Genomic DNA, 24,487 nt, shown 5'->3' with positions numbered 1-24,487 from the left:
AAGCTATAATGGTGGAATTATAGGAAGCTCTAATGGTGCAATGGAAAACCCCCTTAAGTCTTAATCACTTAGCCAACTGCCTGCTTTGCTTTCTTACAATACAATTTAAGTTCACTCTGGCAGCCAAACAGGACAGTTGCAGCCAAGTTCTGCTGGCTAGCCTGAGCTAGCCAGAAATTAAGTGCATAGACTCTGAGTCAGACTGCTAGGTTCAAATCCCACGTCTTCTACTTCTTCATTGTGTGACCTTAGGCAATTTATAAAACCTCTTCTAACATGGTGACTTTATGTATAAAACAGGGCTATGTTCTCTGCCTCATCTGGATGTTGTGTTCGATGAAATAATCCATGTAAAGCACTTAGCACAGGACCTGGCCCACAGTTGGATCCAGTAAATCTAGCCATTATCATTCCATTCTCCCATTGGAATGTCTTAATTTCCTCACAGAGGCACAGATACTTGAAATACAACCATTTATTTTGTAGGCAGGATGTATTACTATGTAGCAGAGAAAGTGGATAGGCTTTCACTTTCTGAATGACCATGCAGAACCCACTTATTCTCTCTGGGTCTGTTTCAGATCTGTAAAATGAGGGGGGACTGGCAGGATTTTCCAGAGTTGCAAACTCAAATGTCTATAGAGGCCAATTAGGTAAAATTCGGCCATCACTGGGGACATGGGCTGGGTATAAGATCATAGAGTGGTGGGGGGTTATGGCTAACTGTAGACGTTTACTACTCAAAGTGTGGTCCACTGACCAGCAGGATTGACAGAACCCTCATGTTAGAAACAGCAGAATCTCAGGTCCCACCTAGTGAAACAGAATCTGCATTTTAACAAGATCCCTAGGTGATATATACGCACATAAAAGTTTGAGAACGCTGCCATGCAGCACAAACCATCTAAAGGCATTCAACTTTTGTTTTGCTTTAATGTGAGCCACAGAAACTTTGGGCTAAACAGGCCTTAGGCTACCAGTAAGTGGCAAGTGACCATTATAGTTGGTGAGCTCTGAAATGCTGCCAGCTCTAGGAGTCTCTCTGAGAAATACCCTATCATTATAAGTTAGGGCTCTGGGCATGTGGATATATAGCTAAGACTAAGCCTGGGCTGCTTAGGACAGTTATTCCTGGAGTGGAAGATTCCTAAAAAGTCATCTGCTCAGCTCCCTGCCTTCTGACAGGCAAACTGTGATTGTCCCCATTCTGCAGATGAGATAAGTGAGGACCAGGGAGACCCACTGACCCAAATCCACACACCAGGAAGTGGTGGTGGTGGTGGTGGTGGTGGTGAGTATATGGCATCAGGAATAAGACAATTCTGTTCTGTTAAAATCAGCGACCATTCTGGCTTCCAAGGCTTCGAAAGTCTGTTAATTTCTGTACATTCTCCGATGTGTAGTAATTGTTCTCCGTTTCTCCCGGCACCTCCCTGCCACTTCCTGGCAGCCCCAGGGACAGAAGGTTTCCTCCTTTTTGGCAGAGAAGGCCCAGGGCCGGCTTCTGAGCGGATATCCGGCCCGCAGGATGCAGAGGAGGCAAAGGCCTCATTGTTCCTTGGGGCCAGCCGCCCCTCCCCCCAGCCCGTAGGACTCGCAGACCATGGGTGACCGAGGGCCCATTTTCTAGGAGTGGGACCTTCAAAGAAAGCAAGGAGGAGAGGCAGAGAGTAGATCTGAAATCTCATGTTCTGAGCATACTGCGGAAAGGCGCTCAGAGCCCCAAGATAAATAAACACGTAATTTGAAAACGTTTTTCCAAAACGGGCTCCGCGCTGTTACTCATTGCCGCTCTCCACAGCCGACTTGGGCGATTCCGTGTTACCTTCTTATAAATCGGAATGTTTGACTGTAATGAGGGTCGTGAATTTACGGGCCCGGGTTGCCAGAAGGCACTTTATTAGCAGAACGAGCTTCTTCCCACGCCCAGATCCTCCGAGTGCCCGCCAGGCGCGCGGGGGCGGTCCCGAACTCTGGGGGGCGCGGTCCGCGTGGACCCGCCGCCGCGCGGCCACGAGGGGGCGCTCGGACCGCGCGGTCACCAACGCGGCCACCAGCGCCGGGTCGCCGCCGACTCGCAGACCCCTTCGCGCCCTCGGAGGAAACAAAGTACACCTTTGTCAGCGTCCCGGCGCGTGTGCGTGTGAGACGGCGCACACTGGCCGGCCTCAGCGTGTGCAGGCTGCCGGGCTGTCCTTCCTCCCACCCAAGCACGCCCCGAGGGGCGGCCAGGACCCACACCGGCTCCTGCCCGAACGCGGCGCTTCGCCCGCCGCCGCCGTGGCCTGTGGACTTCGCTATCCCAGCTCTCGGCAAGGCGGGAAACGGGCCAGAGGGAACTCGGCCCCGGGACTGGGGGCTCCGGCTCGGCCGGCCGCTTTTGATTCACCCGCTGCCCCTCGCAGCCCGGCGCCCCTAGCCTCCCCGTGCCGCGCCCGCCTTCAGTCTGGCTGCGAGTCCCGGGGCACGTTTCCGACTCCGGCAGCCGCGCGCCACTCCGGCTCCAGGGCGGCGCGCCCGCAGGACTACAAGTCCCACCAGGCCCCGCGCCACGAGCGCCGATGCAGGAGGCGCGGTCCGCCTGGCGCCTGCGCATTGCGACCACCCGAGCCTGCTAGTACCACACCCCCGGGAGGGACGGAGGGGAGGCAGAAGCATCCGAGGCATTAAAGCATCCGAGGGAGCCGGAGGGGTGGAGAATGGAGTGACAGAGAAACGCGGAGGGTGGGGGGTGGGGGGGAGACTGTTGAGGGAGGGGGGAGGGGGGACACAGAGGGAGGAAGAAGCGGCGGCGGCGGCTCCTCTTTGCAGAGGGGGAAAACTCCGAGGGATAAGAGCAGGAATAATGCGGTAGGCAAGGCGGGCTGCTCGCTCCCGGCTCCCGGCTCCGGCGGCAGCAGCGGCAGCCCGAGTAGCGGCAGCAGCAGCGGCAGCACCCCCAGCAGCTGACAGCCCCGCCGGCAGGCTCCCTCGCTGACCGCCGACTGTCAATGGAGCTGGAAAACATCGTGGCCAACACGGTCTTGCTGAAAGCCAGGGAAGGTAAGAGGCAGGGCTGGTGCGTGCCTGGCGTATTAGCCGCGGGCCGGGGTGCGGGTGTCGGGCGGCGTGTAGGCAGGGGCTGTGCGTGTGCAGGATGCCCGCAGTGAGTTGGTCTCGAGCAGGACACCTCGGAGAGCTGCTCTGCAGACGCTTCAGGGGTCCTGCCCTTGGGCTCAGAGAATCTGGACTTGGGTAGAGAAGGAGAAACGTCGAGGTTGCAGGGATTAGGATGCTAAAATCTCCCTTAGTTTCCGGCTCTAACCTTACAGACCGTGCCATCTCGGCAGCTGTTGAAAGGTCAGTTGGAAAAGCATTCATTCAGGAAGAGATGGGCAAACATGCAAACAAAATAGCTTTTCGAGTCGGCCCGGGATGGTTCTGTGAGTGTGAATTGGTGTGTGTGTTGGGGCGGTTGTAGGGGGTGGAATTAGCAGAAGCCAAGTCTTTGCTTGCGCAGGCTGAGTTGATATAGGCTATTGCTGGAAACCATCCGCTGGGAATGTTTCTTAGGGAAATCCCGTCGTGTGGAAGGAAGCCTTTTAAAGGCAAAGTAAGATGTTAAGGAATTAGCCCGTTCGTAGAATTACCGGAGACATGGCTGTACAGATCACCTAGAAAATAATTCAGAATTTCAGAGTTGGGTTTTTTCCCCTTTGGTGATGGGAGGAAGAGATAACTGAATTGTCTGATCTAGGTTCAGTTAAGAAAGGTAAGTGTGCTGGGTGCTTACATGCGTTTTGGGTGCAAATTATTAGATTTCCTGCATTTAGCTGGCAGGAAATATAGTCAAAACGAAGTGGGTAAGAGCTTAAGTCAAAGCTGTAAACACACATTTTGACTCTTCCCTGAGACGAAAAAAAAAAAAAAAAAAAGAGAGAGTGAGAGAAAGAAAAGAAAAAGTGGCCCAGAAACTTAGATGCTTCCTAAAATGATTACGTGTAAACATACATATTTAGGAACACCTGGAATTTATGTAACATCTCTTTTGCCAAGATTTGAGTTCTGGCGTGCAGCCGTTTTACAAAAAGGGGAAGTGGTTTTTCCCTTTCATGGGAGGAGGCTTTATTTGACACCCAAGGTAGAAGGCAGCTAAGTAAGGTCTTGACTTCAGAGGGCGACTCAGGGAGCAGTCCACGAAAATGCCTTACCTACTTAATATTTTCATTCACCCACTTTGATGAATGAAGGAAGACTTTCTGGCTAGCAATAAAACGATTCATGTTTACCCAGCCAGTTCCATCACCTTGTGGCTCTGTACACGCTGTGCGGGTGGGTGATGCACAGCCCAGTAACTCAACCCAGCGTTCACGTCGTAATTTCGTCGTCATTTGTCGCTCTAAAGCAGCCGCCTGGAAGGTTTGCTTTGAAAACCCCAGCAGAGTTTAAAATATGCAGGTCGTTCCCCCTCCCTTGCTCAGCTTTGGTGTGAACAGATTTGTAGGAGTGGCTTTTCCTTGGGGACTTCAGGTTTCTAAGGCCTGAGCTTTTTTCTTTCTACCTACCCTGCCATTTTAGCGAACTGGATCAAGGTGGGGACGAGTGGTCTCTCCCCCGGACTGGGCTGTGCGTCCGAGAGGTAAAGGAGCGGAGAAAACAGCCCCCCGCTCGCAGCTTTTGCAACCGCCACCTAGTGGTGGGACATGGTTGTACATCTTAGGGCTTGGGGGCTGGGAAAGTTTTCCACCCTCCCTCCATTCTGAAATTATTTCTTGGGAAATCACTGGATATGATGGTGCTGGAGGCTTTGCAAGTTTCACTGGTTACTCCTCTAAGGAGGAATTGTGTTCCTTAGATTCGCTGCTCTACACGTTCGTTTGCCTGGGGCGTGCTTTTTTCTTCTCTCAGCATTTGGTTGCTTCTTTTAAAATGTTTTGCTTGGAGTTGGCAAAGTGTTATCAATTTTCTCTCCCGAATTGGTCTTTCTAGTTTTTTTTTTTTTTTCACCGCCTGATATTTTTGTTTGGCAGGTTAACAAATTGGTTTTTTTGGAGCTTTAGGGAAGAGAACTGCAGGCTGGAAGCTTCTATGGAATGACCGAATTACAGTGATTAAAAGTGCTGGAGAATGTGCCTTTCACTTCCTTTGCCTTTGAAAGTCTTTTCAAATTCTCTTGGAGAGTTTAGGAGTCATCTCATGGTGAGAAAATAGCTCTGGACGATGTGTTTGAAATGGAGAGGGCCTTGTCTGTAAGAAAAGGGAGAGACTGACAAATGAATGAGAAAAATTAATCACTGACATGGAAACTTCATTGTTAAAATTTGCGTTTCTCCTGTCTTTCTTACGTTTAAAGAGAATCCCTGATTTTATGTGCTTCCACTTTCTTCTTATTGGGTCTGTATTAAAGATTTGAGCACATATATTCTAGTTAGTGTGGAAGGTTTTAGAAACAAAAGCAATTTATTTTTCTCTTCTCAGTTATCATATTCTTGAAGTCATTCTTTTAAATTAAGGAATTCCCCCCCAAATCCTATTATGCAAATATTCAGAAATGAAAATTTCAGTCAGTTTAGTGAAACATCTAACATAAAATTTATAGTATCCCTAATAATCTGAGTTGTTTAGAATGTTTAAAAGTCCTTCTTACTTGAAGGCTCTTATGAAAGGTCACAGATGAGAAATATAATGGGCGTATGTGAAATTTAATTTAGTTCACTTAACAAAATACACTGTAAACAATTTAAAATGTGGCTTTCAAGTAAAAGTCACATTTGTCCCAAACAATAGAGAAACAGGCCTTGAAGAAAGACAGACGCACTTTGCAAATGCTGTAAAGGAAATTGTAGTTGTTCATGTTGGTGGGTAATTCTGGGGCCTATCTTTGGTTATTGTTATGCATTCTTAAAGGCAGATGGCTTCTTAGTTCACTGTAAATTCAGATCCTTAACATAATAAAATCTATAAAGGGAAAACATGAATATATCAATAAAATAGGAAATCTGTAAGTGGATTAGAGTAAAATGAGCCATTGTAAGTGATTATAAAACGTAGCGAACAAATCGCACCTTTGTGAAAGTTGTTTTGAAATAAGAAAAGATAGATCTGGATAATCTAGTTTCAGAATTTTAAACCACCCGAATGTATCTTGTGGGCTGTTTATTTGTCTTGGTCTCATGAGAAAACATTGACTTGATCACTCTTAGGAACTTTAGATTACTCTCCTAAAAAGTGGTTAAGGAAAAAAAAAAGAAGTTGAAACTGAATTCATGCCAATTTATGGAAATGAATTTAGTGATTAAGCATTTGATGAAAAGAGACCCAGACTAACTATCTATCTACATTTTAGAATCTCAGAAAATTGGCAAGCAAGCTGGTGTCGAAATAATAGTGAGAAAGAGTGTTTTCAGAGTGTGTTTTATGTGTTTCTTTTGGTTTTATTGTTGCAGTAAAGGTTTTTATGTTTTTCTCATATTCTAGATCTCTTGCCTCACTCTTGAGTGAACTGTGGTGAGAAGCAGTTTTGCAAGGGCTCACCGTTCTTCACAGGCTAGCTGTAGCCGAATCTGATCAATAAAGATGACAGAGGGAATATCGATCACATTTTCCCGAAGCACGACCCTAGCAGGCACTGAGCACAGGAACCCAGAAGTCAGAAACGTAATGACTTGGCCATTGGTCACAATTGCCAAGGAGCAGAATATATAGGAAATTTTCTCTCAGATAACTGTGGCTTTTTGGCCTGGATCTCCCCAGTGATCAAGATTAGGGGCCTGGGAAAAGGTGACGCTCCGTACAGGCAGAAGCTAGGGATGGTAAGAGAAGGGAGGGAACCTACATCCAGCCGGTGAGGGGCAGGCTCTGCCAGGACAGACTCAGCATTCCACCGCAGGGCTGAAAGCCCATGCTCCCTTCCGTCTTTCTCTCACACCCCTAATTCATGATGATGAAACCAGCACGTCAGTATATTTCATTATTAGAACATTGGAATGTCTCTGAAGCTTACAGCCTCCTCACTGCCCCCGGCAGGCAGGCATACTTCTCCCTTCAGTCTCCCTGTGCAGGAGAGTGGTGGTTCACCCAGCAGGAAGCCGCTCAGCCTGTTAAGTACAATGCCGTTAAATGCAACGGCCTTTTATTTTCCCTAAGTTTCTTTTCAGTACTGATGGCTTTGAGGTAGAGAAACCAAAACCAATGTTTTCGGAAGGCCTTGCTCTCTTACAGAAAGATTTCAAGTGATGATTTTAATTAATCCAGCGGCCTATTTTAAAAATCATCAGATAAATGCCCACAGGACTCTTACCTTTCAGCAGCTTAGCTGCTGCTTGTCAGATTCTAAACTCCAAAGTGCCCAAACTCTTCTAGTCCCCAAACTAATCCTCGTTTAAATGATGTCTTCGGAAGCTGTAACTCTTGTAGTGGCTTGATAAATGAAAGCCTTTGGGTCTGGGCTGAAGACTTCAGTAATCTCTAAGTGGATTCAGGAAAGGGCCCAATATACAACCAAATCCACCCTTACCAAGGGCTATTCAACCCATACGTGGGAACTTCCAGTGTTCTTGGGAAACCATCCAGGACTGTGGGCAATATTTATTTTTATTTTATTTTATTTTTAAAAATTTTTAAGTAGGCTCCACGCCCAGTGTGCAGCCCAAAGTGGGGCTTGAACCCATGACCCTGAGATCAACACCTGAGCTGAGATCAAGAGTCTGAACCTTAACCGACTGAGCCACCCAGAAGCCCCTGTGGGCAATATTTAAAGTTCATATTTGTTGCCAAGGTATTTGTGACTCAAGGTATAGCATTATAATATCTAGACATTTTTTGAAATAAAAACAGTCTTATGGTTACAAAAGGGTATTACCACAGTTGACCATGCAACTGAGCAGAAACTTGAGAGCACCATAGCCAGTGACCACAAACAGGTGACCCTACAGAAAAGGAAATCAGGAGGGGCACCTGGGGGGCTCTGTTGGTTAAGTGTCCTACTCTTGGTTTCTGCTCAGGTCATGATCTCGGGATCATGGACTGGAGCCCTTCATCGGGCTCTGAGCTCAGTGGGGAATCTGCTGGAGATTCTCTCCCTCCGCCTCTCCCCTGACTCCTGCTCTCTCTCTCAAATAAATAAATCTTAAAAAAAAAAAAAAGAAAAGAAAAAAAGAAAGAAACCAAGAGTTTCTCCAGTCCTGCTCCCCCCACCCCCACACTTCACACCAAAGTAGAATAGTGAAGATAAAGAGTTTTAAGATGTGATTTAAAAATGATTAAAATGGGTTGTGCGGGCTTAGATAATCAGAGTGATTTCAACTTTAAAACACATTCTGTATTACTTCAGTGAAAAATTTTATTTAAAAATATCCTAAAGGCTGAAAAAATTTTAATCAATAAATGAAGCTTCTTAAGACTGATCTTTTTGGGGTGAAGACCTTGTTGTTCTGTTTGGTACCATCCAAACACTGGAGGACCCACTCCACTTTGTATCCATCATGCTATGTTTTAAAAAGAAGGCAGTTACCTCCCAACTAGACCATACCACCCTCCTCCCCAGTTTCTCATTTAGAGAAAACCATTCTTAAATTGTCTTCTGGGGATTCTTACAAGGGTGAAATCATTCATTCATTCATTCATTCACTCATTCATTCAACATTTGGTTGTTGAAGGGCCCTGTGGGAGGACGTCAGACTTACAGAGATGCTGCTGGAGGTGGGTGGACAGATGGATTTAAACTGGTAAATCAGATATGGGTAGAACTAGATACCCCCCAACCCCCCAAAGCTGAAGTTGATGGTGGTGTGACCTGCTTAGCTGGGTGACCGTATTGACTTTGCTGTTCCTAGAACTTGGAAAATAGCCCGAGGGATCAAAATAGGATTCAAAGGTCATACTTGAGGGATAGGCCTGAAATGTGGAAGACAACTGCTAATTTTCCAAGACATTGTGTTTTTATGAAGGTCAGCTCCTACAAATGGAAAACACTAAAAACAAGGGCAAGAGGACCATTTGGTTGAGAAATGACAAGAGGAGATCTGGTGTGCCGGGGTGCCTTCTGGGTAGAACTTTGGAGGTCTTTCTAGGGCAGTGGCCTGGGTGGGGTTGATGGGCCGCAGTTCTGGAGTGAAGATGATGGAGGCCACCTTCCTTTCTGGCTTTTTGTTGGGATTGGTTTGAGCATGTCCTCTGCTGCAGCCTGTTACCTGGAATGACCTGGAAGGGTTAAAGGTGTCTAGGACTCTAAACTGGTCTGCTGTCCAACATGGTAGCCACTAGCTGCATGTGCTATTTATATTTTAATGAATTAAAATTAAAAATTCAGTTCCTTGGGCATGCTAACCACGTTTCAAGTGCTCAGTAGCCACATGCGGCTAGTGGCTACCTTGTTGAGCTGCACAGATATAGAACATTCCCAGCATTGCAGGAAGCTCATTTGGACATAGCTGCTCTAGAGTTCTACACAGTCACTCGAAGAAGAGGGTGATAACCCCCTAACTTCTGACATGAGAACAGTGGGGAGGGAAAGGAGGGGAAGAGGGAGAAATGGGGAGGGTGTGGAGAAGAGAGAGGGAAAGAGACAGAGGCAGGGAGGGGAGCTGGGGGATGAGGGATTAGGACTGAGTCACTTTGGAGACAAATTTAGTTCAGGGACACTCATAGAATATTGGTGGTGGTGGTGAACCAGCCATATTTTTTCTTTTTTTCTTATCTTTTTGGGAAATTTGCCTAGTATGAGCAACTGACTTTCCTGATTCAAATTAAGTGTGTATTATAGATACAGACAGAGCCTTGTGTTCCTTCTTGAAACTCCTGATGTGAGGATATTTTAAAACAGTGATTTTATTAAGAAAAAAACATCGTGTGTACAGTAAATCCACAGAAGGAAGGAAACAAACAAGAACAGCCCAACTCTTTCTATGGACTTCAGAAAGGTGTTTTAAAATGAGGGTGAAAATAGGTAAAATAATTTTAAGACTTTCCATTTCTTCTGAACAGGACAGATTGAAATAAAATTAAGAAAGATGTCAAAAACACACCATCTTTGTATCCACTTTAGAATGATTTCTCCTTAAAAACTGTTTCCTGTGAGGTTTGGAAGATTTTAAGAATAACCCAGTTAGAGCACACTTAGAAAGTGGCATAAGCATTTGAAACAATAAAACAGTTAGTTGCTGTCTGAAGCAAGGAACTCTATTTGAAGTTGTGCCAAAGAGTCAACTGGTAACATCCTCCTGACAGAAGTCCGTAATAAATTAGGCTAATTTCCACAGGGCCTGCCTGATCTCTAGGAATTTGTAATCTGTGGAGTATCAATCTTTTTTTAAAAGGCAACAATGAAATGAACCTCAAAGGACAACTTCCGGGGAATGTGCAGAAAGCAAAAGAAACTGAGATAAACAGATAAGATGATTCCTGTGTTGTGAAGTGGTGGAGGCCCACGGGGCAGCCAGAGCCTTGGCTGCACCTGGCCTTCTCAGTTGGTCTACCGGTCTGGTGTCCACTTGCCGCAATAGAGATTACCCTGGTTTCGCATATAGGGAGACGGAGATGAAAGGAAGTCACGTGAACTGTGGACTTCCCTGGAGTGATCCTCCAAAGTCCTTCAATGTTCCAAAAGAAATCTTTCCCCTCCCATGTAATATAAGCCAAGAAACAAACCTATTGCCCAGGGCAGTATGGTTTCTAAATGTAAATGCCCATGAGGTTGCAATTATGGAAGAGAAAGAGGGTCTCTGTCACATTTCCTGGAAAAGGGGTGTAATGGGAGTGTAATTGTCCTCACGGATCCTGATTTCAGGTCAATGCCAATTTGAGAGCCATTGGTTGCGGTAATTCTTACTAGGTTGTGAGTGACTACTAATAGGTGAATCCTCACGTCAGGTGTTTCCATTTTAAAGTAGAACCGTTGGGGCCCCCTGGGTGGCTCAGTTGGTTAAGCATCTGCCTTTGGCTCAGGTTGTGATTCCTGGGTCCTGGGATCAAGCCCCGTGTTGGGCTCCCTGCTCAGCAGGGAGTCTGCTTCTCCCTCTCCTTCTGCTCCTCTCCTGCACTCATGTTCTTTCTCAAATAAATAAATAAATAAATAAATAAATAAATAAATAAAAAATAAATAAAAATCTAAAAAAAAAGTAGAACTGTTTATCAACTCAAATGAATCTGTGATTGAGGAGGGGGGATATCTGCAGGCATGCGTGGTGGCTATGATCCTTTGGAGCCCCATTCCTGGCATTCTATCTGTATCCTCTTCTCCCTGCCCCCACCCTCATCCCTCACACATACTAACACATCAAAAGAGAAGGTCAGCCTCTTGGCATCTCCTCCTGGCAGGGCTCGGAGAGAATCTTGAGAAGCCACAGAATTGCCCCTGAGGGACAGGGCGTTAAACCAGATGGGTGGGGGTGGGGACATGTCATTGGCAGTATGCTACTCCTTTTCCTTGGCAGAGCCACTAGATGGGCGCTGGGCAGGTCAGTTCCTGCTGGCATCAGCTTAGCATGTGCAGGTCACCCCCCTTCCTTGGGTGCTTGCTTCCCCCTGGGAGCCCCTTGCCTTGAAGTCCCTCTGCCTGATGGTGTGTGCTCAGGTGTCTGCAGTTTTCTTTACTGAATTAAAAAGAAGCGGGCTAGGGTGGGAGAGGTGGGGGAACCCACCAGACCGAGTCCTCTGCCAGATTGCAGGGTGTCCCCCTCTCCATCCCAGAGAGAATGTAAGCTTCTCAGTGTTAACCCTTTTCCATTTTTCAGTGGTAAGCTGATAGACATTGCATTCAGAAGCCATATTAACCTGTGTGTGTGTGTGTGTATGTGTGTGTGTACATGTTGCGTCAATTTAGCCCCTTTATTTTTCGAGAATCTTTGCCAGCTGAAGAAGTCTCTTCCTGGGGGTCCCTGTCAAACTTGAGGTGCTGGAGAGGAGGCAGCATGATGTCACTGCCTGGTGATGAGGGGACAGGAACGCAAGCCTTTGATCTGCTCCTGCAGAGAAGGCGAACCTCCTAACTTAACCACTTCAGGAAGAGAAGAGGGGTGAAGGACAGCCAACTACAGGCTCGAGAGAACCCAGCCAGTGTAATCGGTCTGCCTATCTGATAAAAGGTCTTGTGAAACCTCATTTGAAAATGGAATTCCATCTTGGCAAAGGCTTTACACCACTTGTGAAATGAAAACAAGCTGGAAGGGTCAACAAATGGCCCAGGAAAAACAGCTTTGTGATGGCTGATGCAGAAATGTGCCCTGCTTCATCTTAATGTGGTGTGTGAATGCATTCAGCAAGAGCTCGTGGGGATGTTCAGATAACGTCTGTGAGAAGGAACTCCAAGCTCTAGGAAAACTAGGGGGTGGGGTGGGGACAAAGAATTGGGTCCCAGACTTGACTGGCAAAGGATGTCTCAAGATCCAACTTTTCTCAAGCCTCATGCCGTGGGCCCCTATCTCTAAGCCTCTAAGTCACGGAGGAGGGAGGGTGTCTGTCAGAGGCCATGTGCCGGGCGTGTTCAAGAAACGCTCGATTGATGCTGTGTCTAAGTTCCATGGAGGAGAGGGGCAAAGCAGAGAAAGTAAGTAAGATCTTCAAGAAATGGCCTTGATGTCACAGTAGATGGTAAATTAGGAAATGATTCAATGCGGTTAAGAAAGATTAACTAAGGGTATAGGGCAAATTGGAAAATGTTTCCCAAATGTTTGTCTTCACTGTGAAAAATGTCTGGCAAACTCCCCCACCCCCATCCCCAATTTGGAAGTGGTTTGTTTTACTTGTTTTGGAAGAAATAAATATTTGCATTAGACCAAAACATTTGGGGCAAACAGTTCTCCCGAATTCTGAGGCTCTGTGTGGGTTGGAGGAGATGTCTCATGCCGGTAACATCATACCTTTTTTGGCTAAATCGAAGGCACCTTAGGACACAAATCTTCACATGTTTTTCACATCACGACTAGAATGAGGCTGAGCAAATGGAAAGAAAATAGGAAGCCAGTGATCCCTCCAGACCTAGGGAAGGCTGTGGGCCTGCCATGCGAAGGACGCAATCGTTATAGAAAAATTGCCTTTCTGCTTATGGGCAAAGAGTCTGGATCCAATTAAGACAAGGAAAATGTATGTTAACTTGGAGAAAAAAAAATTTCTAAACAGTCAATTCTGTAATCCTCTCTGGAGAGGAAGAGGCCAGCGTGACGGGGCTTTATGGATGATGCCAAACCCTGTGATATATAATAATTAGCAACCAATGGTTATTGTGCCGCACGCTCGTTCTGCAGACCACTAACCATGGCTTGGGAAGGAATGCACCGAGCCTAGATATTTGCCCCAGATGTCTTCCCATCAGTAGTATCCAATTAGAGGGATTTTTAAAATTAAAGCTTAATTCTCTATAACATATAACAGAATATAAATTAAAGAAGGACAAACCTGATTTCCTCAGTGGTTCCACGGGTTACGAAGGTGCGGGCTAGTTTCCGGGTCCGCTGCATGTATACTTCTCAGCTGACATTTTGCTAACTGCTGGGTGGCTGATGCTTTTGTATCTTGGTGACTGGTATTCTCACTAGTCTTTTCTGGCAGCTTAAAAACATCTCAGGAATGAACGCGAGGGGGTCAAGGATTTGAGAGTCAGATTCTTCTTGGGCAAGTGTTTAAAAGTGAACCTGTGTCTGCTCATTGTTCCGTTCACCCGGGGTGTGGGCCCCTGTGCTCTGAATATCTGCCTTCAATAGGAGAGCTTGGGGGCTCCCCGGAAGCAAAATTCTGATGGGCATAGCCCCGGGTTGGCTTCTGCATCGTGCCCAGTGTCATAAATCCAGCATTTAGTGCATACTTACTGTGTATTTGGCACCGTGGCAGGTTCTGACAGGAGGAAAGGGTGAACAATGGAGTCTCCCATTTTTCTAGAAGAATCACTTAGAAATGGTAAAGTCCTTTGTGTCCATTGTTTTAGTTGATCTTTATAATCCTGTGAGTATGTTTTATTCTCTCCCATTCTTGTAGATGAAGAATTGGAGGCTAGGAGGGGTGAATGACTTACCATTGAGTACTCTGCTAGCCCCAGAGCCTGGACCCATCACCCAGCCCCATCTCCACGCCTGACCCTCTTTCTGCCCCGTCACGGCTGCTGCCCTCCACAACCTCACCAGCTATGGGAACGTCAGTACTGACATACACGAGACATTTGAAAAAGAATCCAGTGTGCAGCTGTGACTCACAACTAAAATGGAATCATTCTATCTAATTTTTAAGACTAAAAAAATTTTTCCCCAGGTAATCTACCTGTTTGCTAAAGGAAATTCAAACAGCAATGCAAAACAGGCAAGAAGAAAGTGAAAATCTCTCTCTTCCCAAGTGTCCTGGCTACCAGCCCTACCCCTCAGAGACAGTTACTGTCTGCATTTCTGCATTTCTGCATTTAGGGGGACCTTTTTCCAGATCTGTGTCTATGCCTGTGTGAGCATACGCGTCCATTCTACCCAAATGGCAGACTGTATGCACGGTGTTCTGCAGCTGTTTTCAGTCAACAGTGCATTGTAGGGCTTCCCCATATCAATGTTTCTAGTTTCCCCTGAAATGGATGAGTGTCGGGAAAAAATTGTGAGGCACTTTGGAAACTGAGTGTCATTTCAGTGAAATGCTGGGTGTCTTCTAGCATAATCCTGAGGGGTTATCTGGTTCCAAAGGGGTCTGTGTTTTTCATTTGTCCTGGGCTGGTTTAATCGTGTAGTTAACCAAGCCCCTAGTGTGGGCCAATTAGGTTTTACAATTTATTTAATTGTTTATTTATTTTTATGAAGTAGGCTTCATGCCCAGCGCGGAGCCCAATGCAGGGCTTGAACTCATGACCCTGAGATCGAGACCTGAGCTGAGATCAAGAGTCAGACGCTCAACCGCTCAACTCAACTAACCTACCCCAGGCCCCGAGGTTTTACAGTTTTTAAATATATCGTGAATAGCAGAGGAATATCCTGTACGTCGTGTAACATCTTGATATACTTATTTTAAGATTTGGTTGTTTTTTCCCCCCGTATGGTGGTATCTGCCTGATAGCATTTCCCCACGCTCTTCCCCACTGTCAGCTCTGGGAAAATTAGTAATAATTTCTAAAGTGGAGTTAAGTGGCCCTAGGGATGTACAAATACATTTTCTCATGAGAAAGGAGCATGATACACAGGAGGACGTGTGAGAAGACGTTTTTGAAACCTTGGGGATGTAACACCCCTCACCTCTGAGAACGCAGTCATCTTTTCTGTGGTATTCAAAGTTTGGAATAGGGAAATCGAGTTCAGTCAAAGACTTTCCTTGACAATGACCATGTCATTGTCCCTGGGTTTTGCATTTGTGGGCCCGGCAGGGAGCAGGGAACAGACTCAGATAACAAGCCCACAGCTTCGTAAGAATGTTCTGGTATGTATCTCCTTTGAGCATCCCCACAACCTAGACTTGGCCAGTCCTCCTTCTTCATCTTTTTCTTTCGGTTTGAGAAAGAAAGAAATCAAGCTCAGAGAGGTGAAGCGCTTTTCCAAGGGCACACAGCAAGGACCTACTTCTCCTCCTTCGCCTCTGGGGCTAATCCAGGGCATCTGTTCCCGTCTGTGGACCTGCCCGTCTGGTCGTGAGTCGCACAGCTTCAGGGAAGTGCCACTTAGCTCACGGAGGCGGTAGATCTGTAAATGTGTCTTGGGGTAGTCATGCTCTTTCCTCATTCCCTCAAAGGTGCTGCGTGTGCTCTCGTTGGGAGTTCCCCTCAATCTGACGCGTGTGTCTTTTATCTCGTACGGCATTCTCCTCTGTGGAATTCTGTGGGTTCTTCCTCCAGTAGCTACTTTGACTGAAGGTTTGCATGTGATTTACCTCGGCGAGGGTTCTAGGAGTCCCCCCTTGAGGATCAAAAGCACAAATAAAAACGGTCTGATACAAAAACAAGTCACTGGCCCTGCCTCCCCTCTCTGTCTTCCTCCAAGAGAAGCTTGGCATGAGGGCAGCGCCCAAGGCCTTGGGTCTTCAGTATTTTCATAATCGTTGGAGGGGAGAGTGGCATTTTCTTCCTGGAGGCATCTGTAGATGTGTTGGCTCACACTCTAGTGCTCGCTGCTGCCTGGACCAGACTGGACCAGCAGAGTGGACCAAACGGGGAAAGGCTGCCTGTTAATTGGATGATTAGTCTGGACAAGGTCGTGGACTCACTGTCATCTCTGGGAGTTCCTTTCTTCCCCAGAGAAGGGGTCCGAGGATCAAACGAAGCCCATGCGGAGAGCGGTGCCAGAGAGGAGGCAGTCTCTAATGGAGGACTGGTCCCCAGGCCAGGACTGCCCCGAGGCGGGGGGCAGCTCTGAGGCTCACTCTCGGGCTGCATTGTTCCGCAGGGCTACAAAGTACCACAACATGGGCAGCTTAGAACCACAGAAATTTATTGTCTCACAGTTCTGGAGGCCAGAAGTCAAAATCAAGTGGTGGGCAGGCCACACTCCCTCTGGAGGTGCTAGGGAAGGATCTGTTCCAGGCCTCTCTCCTTGCTTCTGGTAGCTTCAGGCATTCCTCGCTGATAGATGTCTGTCTTCTCCCTGCCTCTCTTCACACGGTCTGCCCTCTGCGCCTGCCTGCCTGTGTCCAGATTTCCCCTTTTTATAAAGACACCAGTCAAACTGGATTAGGGCCCAGCCTAATGACCTCATTTTAACTTCAAAAAATTTTTTAATTGAAGTGTAGTTGATATACAATATTATATTAGTTTCAGGTGTACAACATAGTGATTCAACATTTATGTACGTTAGAAACTGACCTCATTTTAACTTAATCACCTCTGTAAAGACCCTACTTCCAAATAAGGTCACATTCTGAGGTTAGGGTTTCAATATATCTTTTTCTGGGGGGGGGATGTGGACACACAATTCAACCCATAAGAAAAAGCCCTACCCGTGATCTGAATCAGAAGCTCATGGACCGTACCTAGGAATTTCTATTTTAAAAACTCCCCGAGGATCAGCCAGTCAGGGGAACCACTGCTCTGAAGATTTTTTGACTCTCTCCCGAGATGATGTTGAGCCTCCCCTCCAACCCGGCTCTCCAAATAGGACTCTGCACCTTCCCTGGGAGCTGGTTTCTGTCCTCTGCTCAAATCTTTCTAGGGTTGGGGAACTCATACCTCTCTCAAGCAGCCCATCCTGTTTTAAACTGCTGAAAACAAACAAACAAACAAACAAACAAACAAACAAAAAACTGCTGAAGTAAGAAAAATATTTATTAGCTAGGCTTCTTGCTTTACCCACTAAATTGCAACCTCCCCGAGGGCTGGGATTCAGATTACTTTCTTTCCTTATATCTCCCTGGGCCTCACCAAATGCTGATGGTAAACCTGAATCTGCAGTCAAGCCCAGGTACGCCTGGTCCATTAGGTCCTGGTTCTGCTCTTTGGAGGCCTCCAGAAGAAATGCACCACACTTTGCTGGGGAGGGGGGGTGTCCTTTTTTTCCCTCCAGTGCAGAAAGGTGTTTGTTTTGTTTTGTTTTTAAGATTTTATTTATTTATTTGCGTGCGCATGCGCGCAAAACAGAGAGAGAGAGAGAGCATGAGCAGTGGAAGAGGGGGAAGTAGGCTCCCTGCCGAGCAAGGAGCCAGACATGGGGCTCAATCCCAGGACACTGGGATCATGACTTGAACCGAAGGCAGAAGCTTTTTTTTTTTTTTAAAGATTTTATTTATTTATTTGACAGAGAGATTGGCAGCCAGCGAGAGAGGGAACACAAGCAGGGGAAGTGGGAGAGGAAGAAGCAGGTTCCAAGCGGAGGAGCCCGATGCGGGGCTCGATCCCAGGACTCTGGGATCACGCCCTGAGCTGAAGGTAGACGCTTAACCGACTGAGACACCCACGTGCCCCGAAAGTTGTTTTATTATAGCATGGGGGCAGGACCCATGGGCAGAAAGAGCAGCTGGAGCCCTTCTAATATTAGAAGACAACTGTGATTCCCACTATAAAATTGAAACCAGAACCCTGGCCTCTGGACTCCCAGCTCAGTGCTCTCCTTGGACATCATATTCAAGTAACCGACATATTCAGCCGAGGATCAGAATCTGTTAGCAGCTGGGAAGATTGTATTGCTCACATCTGGCAAAGCTCAAGGACATAGCCATTTAATAACTTCCCCAACTGGGGTCAAGACACCCACTTTCTTTCTTTTCAAGGTAATATTGGTATCTTCTCTTGCTCTTAAGTGTCCCGACCCAAGATGTTTCAATTCCCCTGAAAGCTCTATTGATGCCTCTAATGAAGAGGTTGAAGGGAAAGGAAGAAGGTGCCACCAACATGCTGTGTGAGCTTTGGCACATTGCTTGACCTCTCTGAGCTGTATAAACGTACACCTTGCCCAGGTGTTTTCCGGAGCTCTATTCACCCTCTAGATCCAAGAATTTGCTGGTGCATTTTCCACTGATGGTAATTCAACGGGTACTTCATAATAAGATTTGATGTTAATTTGAAGAGCAGCCATTACACATTAAAATGAAAATTACCCCAAGGAAAGAATCAGAGCTGGGAGGGGTTCCATGTATAATAGAAACAAACAGGAAAAAAACCCACTGCTGCTAATTTAATTGATGCCTGCAATCTAAGAAAGGCAAATGCATGATTCTAGTATTTTCTTTAGTGGATTATAGAAAAGAAAATTAAATCAAAAGTCAAAAATAAACAGTTTGATTGCTCTTCACTGTATTATCTTAATAAACAGTCTTCCTGGAAAGTTTAAAAATACACAGCGCTCTGTCTGGCCAAAGAAAACAATAAGTAAATATTGTTGAGAAAATGTGAGAATTTTCCATCTAGGCACGAGTGACGATAACATTGTCGTGTGGACTTGGAGATATCCCACAAGGAGTTAGAGGTTGATAAGCATTATGTACTTGTCAAGGCTTGTGGTTGGGGACACTGTTGTCACCCACGGGGTTAGAATGGGAGTGGGCACAGCTGAGCGTTCTCGTAGGCTCTGGGCAAATCCTGACCCGTTTCTTCATTCGCCCACAACGTTTGGTCTAGACGTCCACCTTATCTTGACTGGCTATACATATTTCACAGTCTAGGAGGATGCTGAGAAGATTGGTGGTTCTCCTTCCCTTAGGTTTTCTATGGCTGTAAGTGGCAAAAGGTGGGTTGGTGATTTGGTAATTTGTCTGAGGTCGCAAAACCAGTAACTTAGCTTCTCAGTATCTTTGTCATCATCACATGGGGATAATGCCTTCATGATTACAGAGACCCAATGAAGAATACAAATAAAAGAGAATGTCCAGATACAGACCGAAGTGTAGGTAAAAATCTAGTTTACAGTAATGGAAGCATTTCAGATAAAAGGGGAAGGAATGGCTTACTCAGGAAATGGTGTTGAGGTAAGTGGCTAATGAATCATTGGGGAAGATATAACATTGGATTCCTACCTTACGCTAACTAAACAAATTACAGATGCACTGAAGATTTAGATTTGTAAAAGAACGAATCTATGAACATTCTAGAAGAAAGTATAGGTGAATATTTTGTATAGTTTTGAAGCACAGTCATAAGAAAAAAGGCTAACGCAGTTGACGGTGCAAAAAAAAAAAGAATCTCTGACAAAAGAGATCATAACAAAAATGAAAGTTGAGTGACAAACTGGGAAAATAGCCTTAATCTGTAAGATACTCTCATAGAAATCAATCAAAGGGAGGAAATGTCCAGTAGAGAAATGTCCAAAGACCATGAAGAGGTGTTTCACGAAAGACTAGCTAGGAAAGAAGCTATATTAATTAAGCAGGAGTCTTGGTTGCAAATGACAGCAATCCGGTTTGAACTAGGATAGGCAAATGAGAACTCATCTGGGAGGGAACTGGGGTATCTTGTATGTCAAGGAAGGGTGGGAAGTACAGGGACCCAGAGGGCCTCCGTAACCCGGAACTTGAACACTAATAGAGCTCTCCATCTTTCATCTGCTGCTTGATGTACCAGCCTCCTGTTTCCTCACTACTTTCTCTGTATGTTGGGGGAACATTTCATGGTTTCACATTTTACAACTTGCACCAGTAAACAGAGACTGGTCTTTTCCTCCCCAATTCTGATTTGAAAAACTAAGGAATGACTCCAGTTGTCCTGTCTTGTGTTGGTGGATCGCTCCGGAATAATTCATGTAGATTGCAGGCATCGATTCTTAGATTCTTGGATTGAAGCCCATAGGGGTGAAATTGTCACCACATGGTGGCTCTGGTAATAGCTGGAGAGGTTGGGGATAGTAAGTGGAGAGGTGCTTTCTAGGGGGAGAAGGGAGGTGCTATATAGGGATTCACTACACATGAAAAGATGCTCAACCCACCAGTAAACCAAATCTTGTGTGTATGCAGAGTCTGAGAATGGCAAAAATGTAACACATTGATAAGGAAGTGTGGGTAGATAGGTTCTTTCAAACATTACACTCCCTTTGCTGATAGGAGTGCAAATTGATGTCTTTCTCAAGGAGTCTGACAATATATACATCAAAAGCCTTAAGATTATGTAACCTTTGAAATTGAAATTCCAATTCTAGGATTTCATCTTAAGAAACACAGTGCACAAATGTTATACAGAGTGTTATAAATGGTCGAGGGTATTTATGACAGAAGTTGGAAACAATTCCAGTGACCATTGGTAGAGGATTGATAATATGAATTTTGGCATATTCAAATAATGGGCTCCTATGTAGCCATTAAGAATTATGGAGATCTATTCTTATTGACATGAAGAAATGATCATGGAATGAATAGAAGTTGGGATAATCTGGATTTTGTATAGTGAGCCTGTTATATATAAGTGAAAAAACAAGATTTTTTTCATTTGGTGAAGGGGGGACGGCAATTAGTGCTTTATAAATGTAAGTTTGCTTGCTGAGAGCATAACGAAATAAAATCTTTTTAAAAAACAAAGCATATGTTAGGTCCTCTGGATCTCCCCAAGGGTTGTCCTACTTAGCATTTCACTGTGGGAAGTCATGAGATTACTCTGGCCGTCTTGTTTAAATGATTCTTGAAATTTCTCCATGGACCCATTTGTTGACTGACCGGCTTGACTGAGTCTGTAATATATACCTTAGTGCAGCTAGTACACTTTCTTGACTCTGCTAAATGGTGACACATTTTTGTCTTTCAAGTATGAATTTGATTTTTGGGAAAAGCCTACGTTCCTTTATTGTCAGTTTTGGTGCATAAAGCCGGTAGCCCCCTGGGTGACAATTTTGGAGGTGGAGTCTGGGCCAAGAATGGAGAACGGGAACCTTCCCAGTGCCCGGGCCAGGGTTGGGGTTTATCTGAAACCCCCCAGGCACTGTGTGTTCCCTTTAATAGTAACCACTGTCATTTGCTTCTTTTATCCTCACGTAACTGTATGTGGGAGGTGAGCATTTTGATTCTTACATGACAAGCTGGGCAATTGGTAATGAGAGAAACACCATGACTGTCTGGAATCCTGCAACCAGGGGTGTGCTCAGTGGGTACTGGATTTCTGTCAGCCCTATCTGGTAAACTAATGACTAATGAGCAGGAGTACTTTGGGATGCACAAAATTGGAGTCCGTTTCACTGATATGATTCAAGCACCTCCTGGGTGTATGACGCTAGTAGAGTTGATTCTGGAGTGTAAAGGTGAAAGAGACTGCTCCTCCCTTTCAGGGAGTTCTGATCTAGTTGGGCAAGGACAGGTGCATGGCCAACTACATTACAAGGTAGATTCTAAGTATAAAGATAGTCATGATGGGGGGAGATCACTTAAAGCATCATGGAGAGGTGGCATTTGGGCTGGGCCATGAAGGCTGGTGGCTGTGATGTGAAGCCACCATTAAAGAGACCCCCTCCCCATGCCAGGTTTGTGAAGGGCGCTTTGTAGATATGTATTTTTCATTCCAATCTGTTAAGTTAGGTATCCTTGTCATTTGCCCATGATAAACCCATAGAGGCTAAAGTGCTTCCAGGGTCAAGAGGCAGGTAAGTGTTGGAGCTTGGATCTGACCCTAAAGCCAGTGTGGTGGGAATTCCATCGCATGAAGTTACCACGTGGAGTGTGGTGACGACAGAGACTCCTGGGAGTGCGGAGGGCAGAGCCCAACAGTGGTGACTGGACCACTAGCAGAAGACAGTTGTTCGCCTGGAGCATGGAGTACTTGTAGGGCAGCATGGAACAGGAAGCCTGGACCAGCCTCTGGGGAAACCAGGCTGAGATGTTGGGAATTACATTTTTAGGCAAAATGGAGCCATTGAGAGTTTTTGAGCAGAGGAGGCTGATACTGGCTGAGCTGGAAGACACTGAATCTGGCAGCAGAGGCTGAGGCCAAATGGGCAGTGGTTCTGAGAAGTATGTGGTCCTGCAAAAAAAGAGGGGTGAGGTGGGTGGGAGTGGCTTTGGGGAGGCTGATTCTACAGAACTTGGCACCTGATGGGACATGATGTGTGAGAGGATAAAACTATTCAGTTTGAACCCAGGTGACGCTATAGAGCAGCCAGGAGATGTTGCTGGCTCTGGGAAAAGACGCAGGCCTGGTTTGGGTCTCACGGAGAGGAGAGATGGCCATTGCGGAGCTGTGGAGGCTGGAGAGAGCTTTCTGGCGGGAGGCGAGGATAGCTTTGTTTTTTCCCTGCCCAGCACCCTCTTCTTCTAACAGCCCCGCCCTTTTGCTTTGGGGCACCGCCCCTCTTCCATATTCAGTCCATGAGGTTAGGTGGGGATGACTTCTCATTGGCTCCATGGGTGAGCAGGGATCCAGCCCTGGCCAATCAGAGCCTTGCTTTCTTTGACTCCCCTCCACCGGTTTAGGGGGTTTAGGGACGAGGATGTGATTCATGGTCCAGAAAGCGCTTCCTTTCTGCTTCTGGGGTTGCCAAGCTGGTGGAAGGGAAGCCTGGAGCTACTGGTGGCCGTTGCCTGAGAATAAAGGCAGCGAGAGAGAGAGAGAGAGAGAGAGAGAGAGAGAGAGAGAGAGAGAGAGATTCCTCATCACATTGATGGTTGGTCTCCCGCTAGCCTAGGAGCGAGATGCACCACCCTGGGCTTCCCGTTTGGGTGAGCCGATAATTTGACACTTACCAGTCAAAGGGCCCTGGCTCATTCAGGATTAGAAGCCATGTCTTTAGGGGACACCTGCCTTAAAGGTCCCAAGAAGACAGGCCTGGAGGGGTGGGATGTGGATGGAGAGAAAGTGCCCCGAGTCAAGGAAGGCTGGAGAGCATTTATCCCAGGCTTTGCCTGAGCATAGGGCAGGTGCCTTTGACGTTTGCCATAAACAATACAATCCCCACCTGGTTGCCTTTGTGGGACTCCAACTGTAGAAAAAAAAAAATCAGGAAACAAGTAAACAAACATGCTGGTCACCATGGAAATGTAAACCCAAGGTGTTAGGAACAATAGCTGTGTGTGAGCCCGGAAGTGGATGCTGTCTCCACAGTTGGTTTGATCCCAAATCTTTTTCCCTTAGGGAGCCTGGACATACCTATAAACTCGTTATATAGACAGCTTCCCCTAGAGAGGGAAACACCTCCGATAAGCCTCGGTTTCATCATCATTAAAATGGCTATAAACTTAATATGGTGCTTGTGCATACCAGGGCTCTCCTCACAGCTGCTCTTATTCCAATCCCGCAGACGAGAAAAATGGAGAGAGATTCCTTAATGTGCCCAAAGTCACCGATATTAATGGACAAGGCAAGGCTTGCATCGAGGCCCCAGTGTCCGCACCCTTTCAACAGCCATGTTCTGCTACTTTACATTGGTGTTCAAAAATTTTAGTAGAAGCAGTTAATACTTATTTTACTTGTCTTATTTTATTGAGTCCTGACCACAGACCAATGGGGTAGGTGCAACTGGTTAATCCCACTTCATAATGAGAAAGTGAGGCACAGAGGGTTTAGGAATCCTGTCCAAGTTCCACAGTCAGTAGGAGGCAGAATTATATTTTGAGGTTATTTTTTTAGATAACGATTTGAAATGCTGATGTGCCTTAAAATTATTTTGGAAGCCTAGGATGCGTGTTAACTGTAATTTCTAAATCTGGCTCTCATCAATTGTGATGTTCTTCATGTGTAGATTTATATTAAACAAATGGGGGGGATGAACATTGTGGACAGAGAATAACAGTGACTTGATTTGTCTATTATCGTTGGAAAACCATATTCCGGAATTCACTAACACGTAAGTAATTGGACAGTGTTAAAGCAAAGAAATAAGCTTTGAAAACAAAATCACACCTTTAAAATCTATGCAAATTCTTTCCTTGGTGAAGGAAAAACCGAATGTACTACTGTTTGTGGGCTGGCTGGACGTGTTACAAATGCTGTGGAGTGGGAGTATGTGACAATTTTTTTTCATTGAGGGCCCATTATAAGACACACTTGGGCTGCTTAAACTCCCCCAAACTCGTGAATTGGTTCAATAACAAAAGGCATGAATCATATTAATATGAAGGTGCCGGAACATCTGCCTGAGTAATTTCTGACACTTTTTTTTCTTTCTTTTTGAAAATGTGTTATACTTGGGATTTATTGTTGGCCTAGAAGCTTCATGAAGAC

General features: G+C 45.9%; 1 protein-coding gene across 2 annotated transcripts in view; it reads left to right on the top strand.

The window, feature by feature from the left end:
- Positions 1–2,762: 2,762 nt before the first annotated feature.
- GRK5 (G protein-coupled receptor kinase 5) overlaps positions 2,763–24,487 on the top strand; it is a 209,971-nt gene continuing 188,246 nt past the window's right edge. Inside the window, exon 1 of one of the 2 annotated variants that reach the window (XM_045803255.2) lies at positions 2,763–3,042. In XM_045803255.2, coding sequence (XP_045659211.1) covers positions 2,991–3,042 — 52 coding nt within the window. In that variant the 5' untranslated portion in view covers positions 2,763–2,990. The remainder of the gene's footprint in view (positions 3,043–24,487) is intronic. The other variant, XM_045803256.2, reaches the window with a different exon arrangement.

This window comes from Ursus americanus, chromosome 6 (assembly GCF_024610735.1).
Source record: "Ursus americanus isolate L20-20 chromosome 6, mUrsAme1.1.p, whole genome shotgun sequence".
Taxonomy (NCBI): Eukaryota; Metazoa; Chordata; class Mammalia; order Carnivora; family Ursidae; genus Ursus; species Ursus americanus.
The sequence above is the reverse complement of the archived record's forward strand: the minus strand, read 5'-3'. Positions and strand labels throughout refer to the sequence as shown.